This window comes from Gavia stellata, chromosome 1 (genome assembly GCF_030936135.1).
Source record: "Gavia stellata isolate bGavSte3 chromosome 1, bGavSte3.hap2, whole genome shotgun sequence".
NCBI classification, from domain to species: domain Eukaryota; kingdom Metazoa; phylum Chordata; class Aves; order Gaviiformes; family Gaviidae; genus Gavia; species Gavia stellata.
The window spans coordinates 57,755,389-57,773,209 of NC_082594.1; the positions used below are offsets into that span (position 1 = coordinate 57,755,389).

General features: G+C 35.1%; 1 protein-coding gene across 1 annotated transcript in view; it reads right to left on the reverse strand.

Moving 5' to 3' along the window:
* Positions 1-211: 211 nt before the first annotated feature.
* UGGT2 (UDP-glucose glycoprotein glucosyltransferase 2) overlaps positions 212-17,821 on the reverse strand; it is an 81,434-nt gene continuing 63,824 nt past the window's right edge. The window contains exons 30-38 of the mRNA XM_059835649.1: positions 16,603-16,688; positions 12,332-12,430; positions 10,973-11,057; positions 10,375-10,557; positions 8,988-9,148; positions 8,575-8,689; positions 4,818-4,934; positions 2,978-3,122; positions 212-982 (exon numbers count right to left, since the gene is read on the reverse strand). Coding sequence (XP_059691632.1) covers positions 960-982; positions 2,978-3,122; positions 4,818-4,934; positions 8,575-8,689; positions 8,988-9,148; positions 10,375-10,557; positions 10,973-11,057; positions 12,332-12,430; positions 16,603-16,688 — 1,014 coding nt within the window. The 3' untranslated portion in view covers positions 212-959. The remainder of the gene's footprint in view (positions 983-2,977; positions 3,123-4,817; positions 4,935-8,574; positions 8,690-8,987; positions 9,149-10,374; positions 10,558-10,972; positions 11,058-12,331; positions 12,431-16,602; positions 16,689-17,821) is intronic.

Here is a 17,821-nt window from a genome sequence, read left to right on the forward strand (position 1 = left end):
TTTTCTAATATGTGTATTGCAAGAGCTTTTCACTGCTAATTTCTGTGGGATCAAATTATCAGTAGCCCATTAGACCAATAGTTTTGTGAGGATATACTTAGAAAATTACAGGAGACACCACTGATAATAAAATACTTGAGTATTTTTGACTATTTTATTTTAAATTCTAAACAATATGATGATAATCAAAACTAAGTGGAAACAGCTTTCAGGTACTGACCTTCTGATACAATGTATGCTGGTTGGAAAATAATCTTAACCAAAAAACATAATGGAATTCTATGACATACTGTACAAGTGACCAAACGGAGCTTAAGAATCAAAAATTATTCTTTTAAATTAGTAAGAGTGCAGCAATCCTGCATAATCAATGAAAAATGACACTCCTTGCTTTAGTGAGCTTCAAACTTGACTTAGATTTGTGTGGTCTAAATTACACAAACTATTTTTTTATCTAGTATCTTTGCTACACTGAGATTTTTTTCTTGTGACCACAGCATTTCTCCAGGGACAAAACTATAGATGTATAACCAAAATCTTTCATATTTAAATACATTAGCTTAATACACGTAATATGCACAAAATAGTTTTCATGTATGTATTGGACGTGTGTGTCCTCCTCCAGGCTGCCACAACATATCTTTGAAGAGCTGAACAAACACATCTATCTTTATATTCTAAAATCCTCTGGGCAAACTGTCCTTTAGAGAAGGAAAAGAAAACCAAAGAAATGAGGAAAGCTACTCTACACTGGTTAAGAAAAAAAATCAAGTACCTGTGGATTTCTCTCTTCTGTTTTTGTATTTCATTTAAAATTTTTTAAATAACACTATAAGTTATAAAATATTTGACTTCACATTAAAGAATGTTACAAATAGTGCCAATGTAACAATCGTAACTTCCATTCAGTCTTTCGTAGAAGACTATTGGGCTGTCACCATTGCTGTTTACAGGCTGTGCTATAGTTCATCGTGCTTAAGACCTGTAACCAAAGGGAAAAAAGGATTATAAAACCCAATTGCATAAAGACTTAATGACTAGTTTTGTAAAATATGGAGAAAGCCCTTTACTTTCTATTTACTGCTAGTCAGACCGTTCAGCAACATGAACTTCATTTTAGAGCCTTGCTAAAAGTTGACCATAAGCTTTCACAAAGGATAAAAACTACAAAGATTTCTTCATAATGAAAAGTGAATTTGTTCCCTGATTCAAATATTTTAAATATTTATCTGCTAAGTTTCTTCTTCAACCTTGAGAGCTGAGATCACCTTTTTTTGTTTCACATTACTCCATGAGGTCAAGTCTTATTGGAAGTCCTGTAAGAGTGGGGTTTTTTTCCTCATGCTATTTAATTAACTCAATTTAAAACAATTTCAGTAAAAAAATAAACTAAAATCTATTTGTAAACTAAACCACCATTTATACTGTCTTTTTTTTCTAGGTACACTATATATTACCAAGCATAGCAATGTAGTACAGTTATGAAAGCTGCATGCCATATCCTGCGGAAAGATCATGTTTTCCATTTTTTCTAACTTTGCCAATCCTTAATAATAATTGTTTTCCTGGCAGGCGTCTGCTACATCAAATTTATTTTAGTGTCTTCTGATGCCATGAGTTAGGAAAAAATATACCTGTTCATGAAAGCATTCTGTTCATTTCTAATTTGGGAAGTTGCAGCTTTCCCATGTGTTGCGGTGAAGGTCTGAACTGGCACAAATATGCCTGTTCCTATCCCTGTGAAACACTGCCCAAACTTGGCCATGCAATAACAGATTAGGTAAGAGCAGCTCAGGAGACCTCCCAGGACATCCTACCCATGTTTCCCAGTGACTCCAGTCTAGAAAGCCTCCCTGTTTCTCTGTTCTTGGTTCCCTCCCTTCTGGCCTGGGCAAGGCCGAGAAGAAAGCTGCCAACGAGCACCTGGGTTGCGGTAGCTGTTGAGTAGAGCATACAGGGACACAGAGCTATAGGAAAGGAAATGGGACTGGGGGCCAGGGCTGCGGAGAAACCTGTAAACTACAGTCTGAAGACAGAGAGCGCAACGTGGACATTTTGAGAGAAGATGAGATGAAAGGAGGAGAGCACAAGTAGCCAGGTGCGGAGACCGCGGCTGCAAATCTGGGCAGTATGGAGAAAGCGAAGGAGACCCTTCTGCTCAGCCAGGTGCAGAAAGGCCCCACGTAGATAAGCCAGAGTGAGAGCTGCTGAGACAAACAGCACTTGCTGAACTGGCAGATTTCACATTTATCTCGATGGTTCAGTGTTGGGCAGTTCTTAGCTTTGGAGGGAAGGAGGCTTTTAACCTTAAGATATTCTTGTGTACAGCTTTTGTCCTTTATTTTTCTAAATCTCTCACATTTTGTACTTTGAATAAGCACTGGCTCTATAAGATTAAGAAGTCAGAAGAGCTATGTAAAAAAAAAAAATTCATGCAAGAAAATTAAACAGCAAGTGGCTTTCAAGCAAATTTCAAGCCAAAAGGATAAATAAGAAAAGATAAATAAGGGATACCTTACTACTGAATTGATATAGGTGATTGACACCGAGGACTCAGATTATTGAAAAAGTTTTTGTGAACTAATGAATTAATAGACTCAGTAACCTACTGCTTAACAGACCACACTGAATTACAAGGCATTAGCTTTAGATTCTCTAAGTGAGGTCTAAGCTAGTATACTTTATTCAGTATTTATGGCTCAAATCATGTGGAACAGTTGATTGTGTTTGAACTCTAAGAATAGGACACTGCTAACAATTTTCTTCTAGATTTTGGAATGAAACAAAAGATTTGATCGTCTTAGTGTAACTCTAAGAGTCGCATGATGCTTCTTTTCATAAAACTCATACAATTTCTCTAAGAGCAGGGAAAATTACACTAATACTACAATATTTGTGCCTACTGACCCCAATCTTAATTTTAACCACATAAATATTTACTTTAAAGAGCTAACAGATAAATGTGTGTGTAAATTACCTTTTTGAAAGAACGATGTTAGATTTTTCTTCTCTTTTTCAATTTGCTGCACTAACTTTCGTATCTCAGAGTCGTAGTCAACCCATTCGGGAACTATCCGGGCAGCAGCCTTTAATTTTGGTTCTTTGGTTTGGGGATTGTTGCACTGAAAGTTTAAAACATGCTAGATGTAAACAAAGTAAATGTGAAAATATCACCTCTCCAAGGAACTTTAAGTGATCTCCCCCTCAACATCACTAAACAGCATAACACCAAACGTGTATTATTGTTTTACAACACTACATACATTACGACATACATAATCATATGTTGACTAGGAAAATACTCTGAATGTTTCAAAGTGGTCTACAATTATTTCAAAGTGAAAAATAAGTTTAACATCAGGCAGAAACTACTCAACAGCAAATCATGACTCTTGACAAGGAATTTAGAGAAGTACAGTAAAAAGTCATTTACACAAAAACCCACAACTTAATATTTTGCAGAGAACTCCTATTTACTGTAGATTATAGTCACCATACCAGTTTAAATATCTGGCTAAAATTCTCATATTTTATAAACATGGCCATTGCTTACCAGCTCACAGAAATATCTCCACTCTCCAATGTTTTTCTTTGCTCTAAATTATTTCACACCTAAAGTAATTTTGCCAGCATTTACAATTTCATTGAAGGACAGCATGCAAGGTAATTTACCTTGATATTAATTAAAAAAATAATCACACAAAACAAATTGTAAATAAATCCTGTTTAAATAATTGAAAACATTTTATTCTAAATACTTTTATTTTCACCTTACTATATGGATAGCAGAGACATAGCTAGCACAAGACTACTAATATTTAGACAAAGTTACTTAGGGAGATATCAGATTTAATTTCAATATGCTAATGTATATCTTGTATGTTTTTTACTAAGTTTGTGATGCTTCCTCTAGTTTGTCTAGAAAATGCATTGATTACTTCCATAAAATAACATAAGTGGAAATCATAATAAAAAGTGATACATGATAATGGGGATGGAAAGAAGGTCTAGTAATTTAATTTCAATCTTTCTTGAATAGATGGTACCCATGTTTAGTGCACAAAAGTTTTTTTTAACAACTGTAAAGACACAAAGAAAACAAAACTATTTACATACTGAATATTTGCACCAGATTCCAATTGCCTGTTTTTCTTCAGAATTACTGCTCTTGAAGTATCACTCACACTGCATGGGGATTGTCAAAAAATGAGGATGGGGGAAAAACGGGATGGAGGTAATGACAGAGACGAATGTTTTCTCTCTATATATATATCAGTTCCCAAAGACAGACATCATCCTCTTTCTAAACGTGGGTAGTCTCCTCAGCATTATGCTTTTTAAGCTCTGCTTTATCTGCAGTTTTGAGTGGTGAAATGGACAGAGAAAACCATGATAATACTAATCCTCTACACAGCGGGTTCTGGAAGAACCTGCTTTGTAGGGAGCGCAATAGCAGCACACAATACCCAGTTAGCCGTACTTAGTAGAGGTCCACTAACCTGACTAAATACGGAAAAAAGATAGGGAAAATATATGTACAGGTGTGAAAAACCCTGATACTGTCCAGTTACAGATAGCAATATCTAATTTTTGGGTACAGTTTTCAGCTTCAACATAAGCAAGTTTGGTAGAAAGCAAGCAGGAGAGGTCTCAGAGGAAAGGAGAAAAGTTGCTGTATTGTAGGGAACGGGCAGTAGCATTCCAGTGCCTTCCAGCAAGGCTGCCTCCATGACACTGCATATGCGCATTTCAAAAGCCACAGAAACGATAGTGAAATTTTTAATCTATAAAACTAATTTAACTCAAAATCAACTCACCAAGTCTATTGTTTTAGCCTTTTTCTTGGATTCATCATCACACCAGGTTTCACACCAAAGCCATTCCTGAGGGAGAGACTTAATAGCTACTTGATGAATCATATTATTGGGAAGATCCTGTACAAATTTTGTAAAATCATAAATTAGCATTGAATTTAATGTAACTGGTTATCAAGCAACTACTTAGAAGATCTTTGCCTATTACCATTTCTGCAAATTGTTTTTACGTTTCCTTCTAAGTGCTCGCCTAGTTCAAGTACCTTCAAAACTTAGTCATGCTCATTTTGATGGCCAATCCCACCTCTCATTTCTAAAACAATTTTTTCTTGTAATTACGTCTGTTCTTCCTTAGCTTGACATAAGCAATACTACTGTCTGATACTTACGGTTCAGATACTGCAAGTCAAACTATAAATATTACTGAGCAGAATTAGACTGTGTGAAATTATTAAAGCAAAACTTAAACCATCTTTCCATTCCTCAAATTTGCAAAAAAAGCTCAAAAGCATATAATCCAGGATTATGCCACTATTCTAAATTTAGCCTTCTTCTAGGAAAATGGATTGCAGAAACACGAGCATGAAAAAGAAAAGCGATTAAACTGCTGTTCTGGCTATATTCCTTACTTCACTTAAAACGTCTTTTTTTTTTTAACCTTTATTATACAGTCAAGTACTCTCATCATGGAAACTCTGAACCAGTATCTTGCTGAATGTAGGGAATAGCATTTACAAACAAGAAAAACCTGAGGCAGTCATACACTACATGTACTCTGGCCATAGTTAAAAATAACAGGTGTCATTGGTAGATCCGTTCATAAACTCTTTCACATGTGCAACCCCTACATTATATTTAAAAAAATAAATGTCAGTACTCCAATAAGTATGTCACATCTTATTTTGCCAATTCATGTTGCTAAATGTGACAGAATAAAATAGCACATAGAACTGCATTATGAAAGGCATATAATTTAATGCAAATATAGACATTAGTACAGGAAAATTACATCAAATATAAGTATACCGAGAGTCAAGACATTAAACATTAATTTAAATGCTTTATTTTTTGAAAAATGTCAAGTCTATGAATTTTTGGAAGATAAAATAAATGGTTTATCACCATCTCAATTTCTAGAGAAGAGAGATCGTTTTCTGTTGTGCCTCTCTGACTTTCTAAATGAAATGACAATTCCTGAGTTACTACAGTAACTCTGAAAGCTGTGAATTTACAAATTGTTATATGGAGTAGAAAGACAGCTGCTAGTTCCAGGATTTAAAGTAAATAGAAGAAAATTTTAAAAAACATTCTAAACAAAAAGTTGCTTATCCTTTCAGAAGAAAGTGATTTATCCTCAAAAACATTAAAATACATCTAGAAGATCAAAGAGGAAATATTAATGAATCAGAAAAATAAATGAATAAGGGTAAGTACAGGTTGTTTTAATTGTCAGTGCCAAAATTCTTGGTCATTCAAAATATGTAAACTACTGAAATTAAAGTCTTCTAGACTTTCACAAACATCATTTAAATATTATTCTTCAATTTGATTTAGAATACAACTGTTTTCACATTTAGTCAGACAACCTACAAAATTTTAAAGGGGAACTCCTCTAACAGCAGCATCTTTATTAGAAAATAAAACCTCAATTTAAAAATATAAAAACATTGCCTCTTAATAAAAGAATTAGTCTCACATTCCTTTCTGCCAATTTTTATTCTTTAAGTAAAAATGGTTAATTATCTATTTTTTAACGAATTGCTATTAGTATAAATATTTGTCAAGTATTTGTTTTCTCATCTATACATAGACATTTCCATGCTTCTCTTTAATTGTTCTTTTTAAATATGCTGTACTGGAAGTCTAGTTTTTATCACGTATCATTTTTCTCCCCATGAGTTCTTTACTTACTCTCCTTGTCATTTAAAATTACTTTTTTTCCACTCTATCTACTTCTATCTTGTGGTTTACATTAGCATAACCTTAACTACCACCCGTGAAGTGGTAGTGCTGGCAGATTAGCGAAGAGTTGAGATATTGCTGCTTCTTTGAGAAGGGCAGTGAGCACTCCAGTCAGATATTTACAATAAAAATAAAAAGACAAAAATTTATCATCATGAGTCCCTATCAGTAGATAACAGCTCTCCAGGACTCTTGTAAAATACATTGCACTGTGGTTTGTATTTCTAGGAATGTTGCTGTATTTGGTGTAAGTAGTAGCAATGAAGACAGAAATTGATTCCTACCAATACAGTCAGAAAGCAGATAACTGAAAATATTACTTGGAAATATTTCCCTTTCCAAAGTAATTCCAATTCCATTCTGCCAAGACTTAGCTACCTTAGTGTCTGCTCTCAGTACTGACGTGCTGAGGGAAGGGTAGCTGACACTTAAGTGGCTTTCGATTTGATCCAACAGACTTATGAGATACATGATAGCAGGTATTAATGCTGCAATTGAAAAAATAAGAATCTTAAAATGGAAAGATATACATTATTAATATTTTGAGAACATTAGATAAAACTAATTACTATTTCTGAAAAGCAGCAATACAGTGGAAGCCCTGTAACCAGCTTCTGAATCTCAAAGGTCTTTCTGAAAGACACCTTGTACATATGGGTAAGACTACGTTTGAAAAACATACAGCTAAATCACATCAGAACTCTCGAGTGTGTGCTACAGGGCCAATAATTCATTCTGTTGTCCAGAAAAGAGAGGTAAAATCTGACTGTTGCTGTTATTTCAGTCTTTTGCTCTTAACAGTTACAGCTTAAGGCTTCTCCAACTCCCTGTGTCCAGTCTAGTTTGAGTTTGTAGTGTAGCTGTATTTCCATTTTTCTTTGTCCAGTATTATAAGAACTGCTACTTTCAATTTTTAATTTCATTTCTGGAAAAAACGCAAGTGGCATTAATGTACTTATGTAAGAGAGAAACTCGCTTGCAGAGTAAGGGGGTGGAATGCAGGCACTGAGAGACGGGGGCTTTGCTACTGTGGGATCCCTTTACTGCTATAGGCACGTAAAATCCTTTTGTGCTTTAGTAATTCCAGAAGGAAAATTACAAAAGCAGGGACAATCTCACTTATGAAGCCTTCTGAAGTTCATCCAAACAGAGACATAAATAAAAAGCATCATTTACTCAGGCAGAAATTGGATGAGCTGTATTATCAATCTTCTATTGAGTCAAAGAACCTCTACTACAGAAGAGAATAATAAATTTAAGTATGGTCTGTACATCTGGGATCTACTTACATGCTTGTGACTTGCACCCTGACTTACCCCACCTAGCTTTAAAAATTGGTGGAGGTATATAAATGAAGGCTACAGTCACCCCAGGGTGACCATGTACAGCAACCGCTACAATGCATTAGCAGTTAGTTTACAAAAATTAAAAATTTACATTAATGGAAAAAAGAAGAAGAAAGAGGAAAAAGCTCTTGTAAATAAGAATATAATTACCTTTATCAGAATATAGGATTATCATTAAAAACACACAAGTGCACATAGAACAACTACAAATAAAGGACAGCAGTCCTCTACGCTGTTTTTTCCTGATTTTTTTCATATTAAACAATTAATCATCATTTAGTATTTGGTTTTCTGAACTGTGCTCATATGCACACCTGAAAATGTGCTAAAGCAGCAGTAAAGGGCAAATAGTTTCAGAATTATGTAACATGTACATTGAGATACAAAACAATTCCATGCATATTGAGAAAGATAAAGAAAATAAAAACCAAACTGCTGAAAGCCATATATACCTGATCTAGATTTGACAGACTGTTTGGATCTTGACTAAGAGCCTGGTACTGGCCCCGAAGCCTATCTCCTGCTGCAATCTTTCTGAACTTCTTAAGATCCACAACATATAAGGCACTACAAAGATAAAAAAAGAATTAAGATCTGTGGAGTTTCACCTTCTTTTTGATAACATTAATAAAAGTAACACGAAGCAAAAAACTGTTCCCATCCTAAAGGAATATATTTTTAAAATTAAGTAGCTGAAACTGCAATAAAAAAGTGAAATCAACATCATCAGAATTTATGCCTTATTCACCTCTGACTGAGAATGACTATAGGGCAATTGCTTTTGAATGCCTCAGTGATCAATACCAAGACCCAGATTTTAATCAAATTCACAAACGGCACAAAAATATGTAAGGAGTTATCCTACCTAATATGGTATTTCCTTTTCCCAAGATGTGATGCCCAGTATCCTGATTTCCAGAAACGGTACCCATCCATTTCTTTACGGCTGTCACAGAAAGGTGTGTATCCATAGGGAGCTCCATTTAGATCTAGATCTCTGAGTTCTTTTAGGTCACTTCTCACGATCTAAATAAAAATGTATTTATTTTTATAAATTAATACTGTTTTTAAGGTGTGCATATGAGGGTAGTTATTGCAGCAAGCTTCCCGAAGTTTAATTTTAATTAAAAAAAAAACCTGAGAGACTAAAACAGTGGAGTATAGATAAAGAATTCCACTGGAATGACATTTACCAAATTATTGTTCCAGGAAAAAAAATGCGTGTTTATTCTGAGGCCATCTGTGGAACACATTTAATAAGTAAATTAAATAAAACAAGCAAAGCATTTTTAATTTATGGACCAGTGTTTCTGGCTGCCCAATATTAAGTCCCTTCATGCAGGAATATAATTTTCAAAATCTACTGAGCATCTCCTGTCTAAAAAATCCTTCCCATTTGTTACATTAACTTAGGCACTCAAAAATTATTGCATCATTTGAAAAATCTTTGTATCTAGCAGTAAAGTACTTTTAAAAATAGGTTATATTTACAAATATATTTACTAATGTAATTTATCAGTGGTAAAAAAATTTTTTAGCTGTTTCAGAGTACAGAGAAATCCTTACAGTAGTTAGGACAGACAACCAGTACTACTACTGTATCCAGATGAAATTGCAGGAAGTTGCAGTCTGCATTGCCACATCTAAATTTAATTTATTCTCAAGCTTCGGAAAAGGACCAAAATACATAATATTTGTTCTGAGGTTTTTAATAACCACGTGATAGACTCTTCAATGTCTCGTCTGTTTGAGACAGCATGTTACCTTTCAGTATACTATACAATATTCATTTCTGTGTCAGAGACTACATAGAAATTTAAGAAAAACAGAGACAGAATTCATCTTGAAAAAACTGAGCCATCTATAAGTTATTCAAATGGTCTAAACTAATTACCTCAGACTCCTTCCATAGTGAGTGGAGAAGTCCTCTCACAATCAGCCCAGAGGCTGAACCACTCCAATATGCTTTAGGTTAAACGCACCTTTTAGATGGCACATACCTCTCCAGGTGCCTTTCTCTCTGCACGGCCAATTTAGGGCAACTCAGTGTGGTAAGGCTCTTAATTTCTACATGACTAAAGACAAGTGAAATTATTGCATTTCATGTTCTGTAACACCACTGGTTCTGCTTCTACAACTGCAATAGTCTTAAAAGACCAACATTTGAATAAAATAGCCACAGGGAATGAAACTGGATCAATTTAAGCCCAAATGAATTCCTCATACATTTATACAGCATTATTTTTTCTTACCTGGTCAGCATCGACAAATATTATTTTATCCACAGCCAAAGGGAAAAGAACATCCAAAAAAAGAATTTTGTAGCCCCAGATGATTCTTTGTTTTTCTGTCTGTTGATAAAGCCAGCGGGGCCACTTGTACTGCACTAACTCATACTTGAAACCATACTCTTTAGCCATGTGAGGAATAACATCCTAGAAGAAACACCAAAAAAACTATTAGTTGCACATGTATGTAACACACAAGGACTCAGAAGGAAAAACAGGGAATGTTACAACACAGTTGCAACTGTGCTGGCCTTACTGACTACATAAATTATTAAAGTGTTTCTTTAGTTCTAGCACTATCCTCAGCTACATAAATATAAAAAGCATGTCTTTCAAGCTCTTGGAGGCTATCAGAAGAGAATAAATTATTATATTACTGGGCTTTGGGTTCCAGAAAAGAACCACCTTACACATGAGACTCTTAAAACTATTCATATTTAATGCATTTAGAGATAATTTCCAACTGTGAAAATTTAATCATATAATTACTCAATCGTAATATTTGTTTAAAACTACTTAAAATTTTAAAGAAAAATTAATTAAAGGAAGACTTTTCTCCTACCTTAAATGTTGGGGACAGATAGTTTTTCAGAAACCAAAATTTAACTGGTGTTTTTGTATGACGTAGGACAGAAAGCATCATAATTCTGTGGAAATATAAGTCTATAATAAACAAATGAATACACACAGGTCATTACATTTCCATTGCACCTAAAAAGGTGCTAAAACTTTCTAAGTATAATTTTTCTTAACCCAGTTTAAGCAGAAATTTCTGTCTATTTCTAATAAAAAGTTTTAAAGAGCATGTGTTCAAAACTAATTTGAGATGGATTTATTTGATCCATATTGGCTAAGCAATATTAGAGGAAACAGTTTCAGAAGTGGTTCTGTTAAAAAGTTTTATTCTAAAAGAAGTGCCTGACAAAATCAGAATAACAATTAATACATTGCTGAAAAGAAAAACAATGGGAAAGAGAAAGCATAGTTCAAGTTAAAATCCTCTTCAGAAGACCCTTGATAACTGTAAAAAATTCCAGGTATGTGGAAAAGTTAAATCACTATTTTGGGTTCAATTTTCTTGCAATTGTGGCATTTGTTTGGTGTAACCAGACAGATAAGCAATGCCTTACAGCCCTATGAAGAGGTCAAGTCTGCCTTAAAAATCAAGAAATACTAAACCTTAAAATAAGGTAAAGAAGCATGTAGAAAGTTTTAAAAGCAATTTTTTTCCATCTTTAAAACAAACAAGTCTTTCCCTTTATAAGGTTGTTACAGGCTGAAGGAAAGAAACGCAGATGTTCAAACTGCATCATAGTACTAAGAAATAAAAAGTAATACATACAGAATACTACTTTCCAAATAAATACGCATGGAAGAATTGTGAAATTCCATTTTAAGATAGGAAAACTCACTAAATCTGACGCCTGTAGATATGTACTCATAGAAATCAGGAAAGTAACAGAGATGGTTGTGAACAGATTAGGCAACACTGTAAGAATTCCTTTACAGTGATCATTGCTTATTGAATGAACACTGAGATAAGTAAGGCTGCATGTGCATATAGGAGTATCCATAGTTTGGACTAAACATAAATAGATACAACTCTAATGAAGTCACTGCTGTTAGGTCTTTATAAAGAGAGGCTGAGCTTCATCCTTTATGCTCACACTTTGCAGATGCAGTCACGGAAGACAGGCAGAACATTTTTCTTCAGAGAATAATGGTATTTTTGAACATGTATACGTTGAATTGCTTTGTTCTCAAAGATGAATTTGGTCCTTGCTGTATGCAACTTTTCTATGTTTCAACAATTTATTCTTTACACCTTGTCAAAAAGTCAGTTTCTTTAAGCTGCTGCATTTTAAGATGAATGTTTACGGTATCCCTATGAAATTCTCTTTTCCCTTTTACCTTTCCTTACCTTAAAAAACGTTCATATAAATGGCCTGAAGCAACTGAAAAAACATTAAGAATATCACTTTTCTTTTCCTTCTCTTCTGTTAGCATTTCTTCTGAAAATCTATGGAAAAACACCCCCTATTTATTACATAAAATATACATTCAGCAGAAAGAAAATAGTACTACATTAAGCTCGTAAAGAATCAAAAGTAAGAAAATACACAAAAGAAATACTCATCCTACAGTAACTGAATACGCTTCTATTCTACTCCCACTGCACATGCCTATGATAACAAAATCTTTTGGGAGTAACACCTCATACCCAGTCACTCAGGACAAACAATGGCACAACTGCAGTCGCGAATATTTTCAATCAAACAGAACCCAAATTTGGCAAGAACTCCACATTTTATCAAAGCAAAAATCAGAAATACACACAGCCAAAATATCTTGAGAACTAGTTATTTTTAAAATCAGTAACAGTTATTTTTCAAGCTTTGTCCATGTGCATTCTACATCAGAAGAACCAATGCATATTCTTGAGGTAAGGGATGTCTGCATAACCCCATAGGTGGTTGAGCTGAATATATACTCTAAAATACAGACTGAACACAATATAAAGATGGCCACACCAGGCCAAACCACATATTTAGCCTTTGCCAACCTTACCAACAACAAATGACAAGGCCAAGGAGCAGTAGTCTTTCCCAGAGTACTCTCATAACATTCAGTGGTCTGTGGTGATGGGATTTTTGAAGTGTTTTTAATAATACTGCTGAATTCTTCCTTATATTCATCCAATTACTCTCCCTATAGCTACCCTAGATCTTTAATGTACGTTTGTCCAGAGGCTTTCTGTTTATGCTGCACAGCATTCTTTGCTTGCTTCGAATACCAAAGTCTACCAGGATTGTCTTTAATCATGTATGCCTTTCTGGCACACACAGCGAGGGGATGGTTGCTGCAGTCTCCCTCAGAGCACTGTTTCACAGATCTCTAAACTGCAAAGGCTGCCTTAGCCAAATTGGTTACAGTATGGCTTAATATTGTTGGAGATTCACCTCAATAGCTGTGGGGATTTTTTTGGTGGGTTTTTTTTTGTTTTTGTTTTTTTTTTTTTTTTTTTTTTTTGAGGTGAGTCACTTCTCACACACTTAGATTGCATAAGTCACTCCTATTATTTTTTCTTCTGGTTAGATCCCTTTTAGAAGTATACTTTAAAAAGTGTAAGATCAGTACCCCTCATAATCTTTAAGAACAGATGAGACAAGTCTCAGATCTCCAACATACTGAAAAGAATTCACATCACTCCATTAATACAAAGCTGAGATTTCGGAAGGCTGCAATGTGTGTAAGTGGTGTGAATAATCTTTTGAGAAAGCCACATTCTCCTCACTCAGCAATGGTAAGAGGAGATAGCACAGTCCTACCTGGTCAGGACTATAGCAAACGCAAAAGAAAGGGACATCAGTGGAGCGGCACTGACTGCACGGTGTGGCATCTCCGAGGAAGACAACCCCTCAACTAGCACTGAGGCTAAATAGACTGCAGTTCACAGTCCCAAGCAGTATGTCTTCTGTCTTTGTGACTTTCTGTCCTGTTTCTTATACTTAGTGATAGCAGGGCTGAAAGAACGTCAAGCTCTTTATAATGCAAGCATCACCACGTGTGACTACAAAGACAGATGTGAAAAAGAAAATCAGTTTTTGATGCAAAGATCTTGAAACTATTCATTATGCAAAGCTTTACAGAAGGCAGAGATCTTTCAAATTGAACAAGCTGCTCTGAAGATGGCTGGGTTAACCTGTAGGTCACATGGGAAAAGCAGTCAATTGGAGAAGGTCAGTTCAGTTACGAAAGGACTTGGGCTATGTGGTATGCACACGTGTCCCATGTCACAGCACATGACGATTCCTGTAACGAACAGTGTGCTGACAGGATACACTTTTCATTCTGGGATATCAAAGAGGAAGGATATTTGACAAGTTCCTAGATAGCAAGAAGCTGACAGACAAATGGCAGGCTTCAAATCATGCCCCTGAGCCACAAACTTGAATCAACGGGAAGAGCAAATAAACTTTTTTGGGTGAGGGGTTCAACAGCCCAGCCAAGCTCTGAGCCTGATGCACACTGGTGAACCAACCCACTGTGAAAAAAGGCTAGACCTGGAAAGACCGTGAGATCTCTGGCCTTGTAACCTTCCTAGAGGGAGCTAAGATTTTGACCACTGCACATACATCCTTTTCTGCAGCCAATTAGAAGTGGGAAACTTGAAGATGAAAAATGCCTTCAGCTAACATCATTCTGCAAAAAAGGCCACCTTTGTGCAGAAATGTCGGTCCACTTCCCTGACCTGTGGCTTCAGGAAGAAATTTTTGAGAGTTGTAGTATAGTAGTCTGGAAGGCTTTCTATATCTAGTCAATGTTGTAACAGTAAAATCATCTGTGGATAAATGGTGATGAACATAAAATCAGCAACAGAGACTCAATAAAAGAGATTCAAGAGACCTTGTCAGGAGAGATCATAAAGCTGAAACAGAAGTCAGTCCTGGATCTATCAAGAAATGTGTGTGCTGAGGATTAATTGGGGTCAAGTGTTTACTAGATAAAGTAGAACTCCTTTGCCTTTTCTTTATCTTCTTTAACAGTCTTTGTGACTGACAACCATTGCCAAGGCTATGGAAATGGAAGAAAACCTTTCCTGAGTCTCCAAGCAGTCGTTTGGGTCCAGAAAGTCTTTAAGGTATGGAGAAAATAGTGATGAAAAAGCCATTCTCCTTAAAACCCTCATACTGACATTATCCCTTTCTTACTAGCTGAATTATAGTCCAAAGATGTTCTCCTGAACAATGGAGGAAACCAGACTTTACCTTGACAGTAAATCTTGAATGCTTAAAGGTAATTATGGACAAAGCTACTGCAATTTCTTTTTTCTGTCAGGGCAAAGAGATCTATGATTACTTGCATTAAGTAGTTTACACAGTCAAGTCATTAGCCATGAATTGGTTATTTCAGAAGGCATTACCTTCAGTTCTTTGCCTTTGCAATTACACAGCCATGACAGCTTAGCACTTGGTAGCATACTGCAGAAACAACCTGTGCTGGAAATCAGACTTTCCGAGAGCAAACATGACTGTTTTCTACAAAGTGGATGGAGTCTAGTATGGAAATAATGTATTTCAAATTAAGTCTCCCCCACAACAGCCTTAAAGATCCAGAAGAGGAATTATCATCACTTTGAAAAAGTGGATGAATTTATTGTGTTACCAGCACTCCACATTAAAGACCCAAGCTCATTCTTCTTTGACATTAAGAAATCAAATTATTGGGAATTCAGTAAGTACTTTTGCCAGCACCCCAATTTTCACACTTGAGAACATTATCTTTTTGAGATGTTTCTTGTGAAAAAGGTCTCTGAAGTGTTACAAGGAAAGAATTCCTGGAGAGCATCTAGGCCACTGTGTCTAAAATACGTTGGACAAAGGTCATCTGATTGAAATGCTCTTGAAAGGACAATTAACATGTCTTAGAAAATGATACAACAACCCCCGTTCTGATCCACAGCACAGATATACTAGTCTATTAAAAAAAACCCTAAAATTATATTTCTAAGCAAAAGTGAAACATCCTTTTTTGCCCTTATCTCATTCTCAAAAATGATCTAACAATTTCATAGGAATTTGTAATTTATTAAAAAAACAACTCAATTTAAAAAAAAAAATCAGCCTGAACCACACACCATCCACAGACAACATGATTATGAGCAACTGAACACAAAATTCTACAACAGTATATGGCAAATTAGAAATACTACAGTGTTATTAGCCCCAGATGTAAAACTTGAGATGTTTATTACAATTATTTATAGAATTCAAACTTTAAAGTAAAAGGAATTTTTTGAAAAATACAAAAGCACTTCTTGAGCTTTCATAAATTATGTCTAGCAGCAGACAAGCAGCATCATAGCCTGCTTTTTGATGTAAAGTTTGATACATCCAAGTACCACATTACTGGCTGAGATTTTGACATTGATTCCCTGCCACAACAAAATAAAAATCATGCCAATAGAGAAAATGAACAGGAACTAGAAATGCAAAGGAAGGATTAAAAAGGAAGTAAATAATGAGATGTGCAAGACATCATAGCTTGTCTTTTCCCCCCTTTTACTTATATTATAAATCCCTTGGGGAGCCTTTTTACATATTTATATCACTATCAAGTAAGAAACACATACTTGCTATGAGTAATAAACATGTCCTGGCAAGGCTGAAGCATAAGCAAATTATGCATTACCTTGTAACTGATTTCCAGTTTCCTTTTTTTCCTGTTGTGCCATCAGTAAGGAGATCTTCATTCATTTTATCAGGTTTTTTCTGTACCTAGTCATTAAAATAAATGTATTTGTGTAATTTGGGAAGTTAGTTGATAATAATTACTACTTCAACTGTGATATCTAACTATGGTGTACTTACCGCCTAGAGCTGGGCCAACATCTTACCAATTCCTATTTCAGTAAAATACTTAACTGAACTGCATTAAACTGAACAGTAAAAATGTCATTCCATACTTTTAAACTATGTACAGAACTGTACATAGTGTACTGTATGTAATAAGAAGAAAAGTAATCAATTATGAAAAATTAAATGGTGATTAATAAATCAAACAGCATGTACAAGCCCTCTGTACTTCTTTATGCAAACAGTAACTAAAAGTGAGGGAAATTGTACCTCATTCTTCCCTCATGAGTTTGTGATCCAGCCATTAGCTGGCAAAAGAAGGGTAGCAGGGTGTTGCACCATGCATGGAGCTTACCTGAAGGGAAACTGATTCTCGTAAGCCCCTCACAGGGATAAAGTGACAAATTTGTTGCCGAAACATAAGCTCTCCTGTCCAACTTAGGCAATTTCAGCTGTCTTACCCAGATGCTTAATAAAGGCTCCAAATTAATTGTTTGCTGACCTTAATTTCCTTGATTAAAAGAAACTTAATTGTTTTTGAAACCCAAATAGCTTCTAAAACACTAAATGTTTGAACATATTCAATTTTACCCATATTAATGTCACATGTTTATACTGTCAAGCTAACAGTTACAGATTTCTGTTCACACTAAATCATACGTCTTTTTAGCTAAAGCTTCTGAAGCCACATCCTAGGTATTACTGAAGTGATTCTACAGTTCAATTGAATGATAGAGCTTACATATTCTAGTTATAAGCTTAATATGCACCACCTTTCACATAGGATAATTTTCATAGTTTGACCCAAATGGCACCCTTTTACCCATTCTCTGTGGTTTAAAGGCAGGCTCATCATGCTCCAGAGTTTTACACGTTTTTCTCCAGGTTCTGGAAACTTTCAGTTACAGGACTGGGGAAGAGACTCATATATGTGGTTTTAAAAACTCTTTTTGTACTTTTGTTTACATCATTCTCCCTCCTTCTCAATGTCTAAAATTAGGATGCAATGTACCAAATGCACCTACACAAAATGTTATTTACAAAATAGTGGAAAA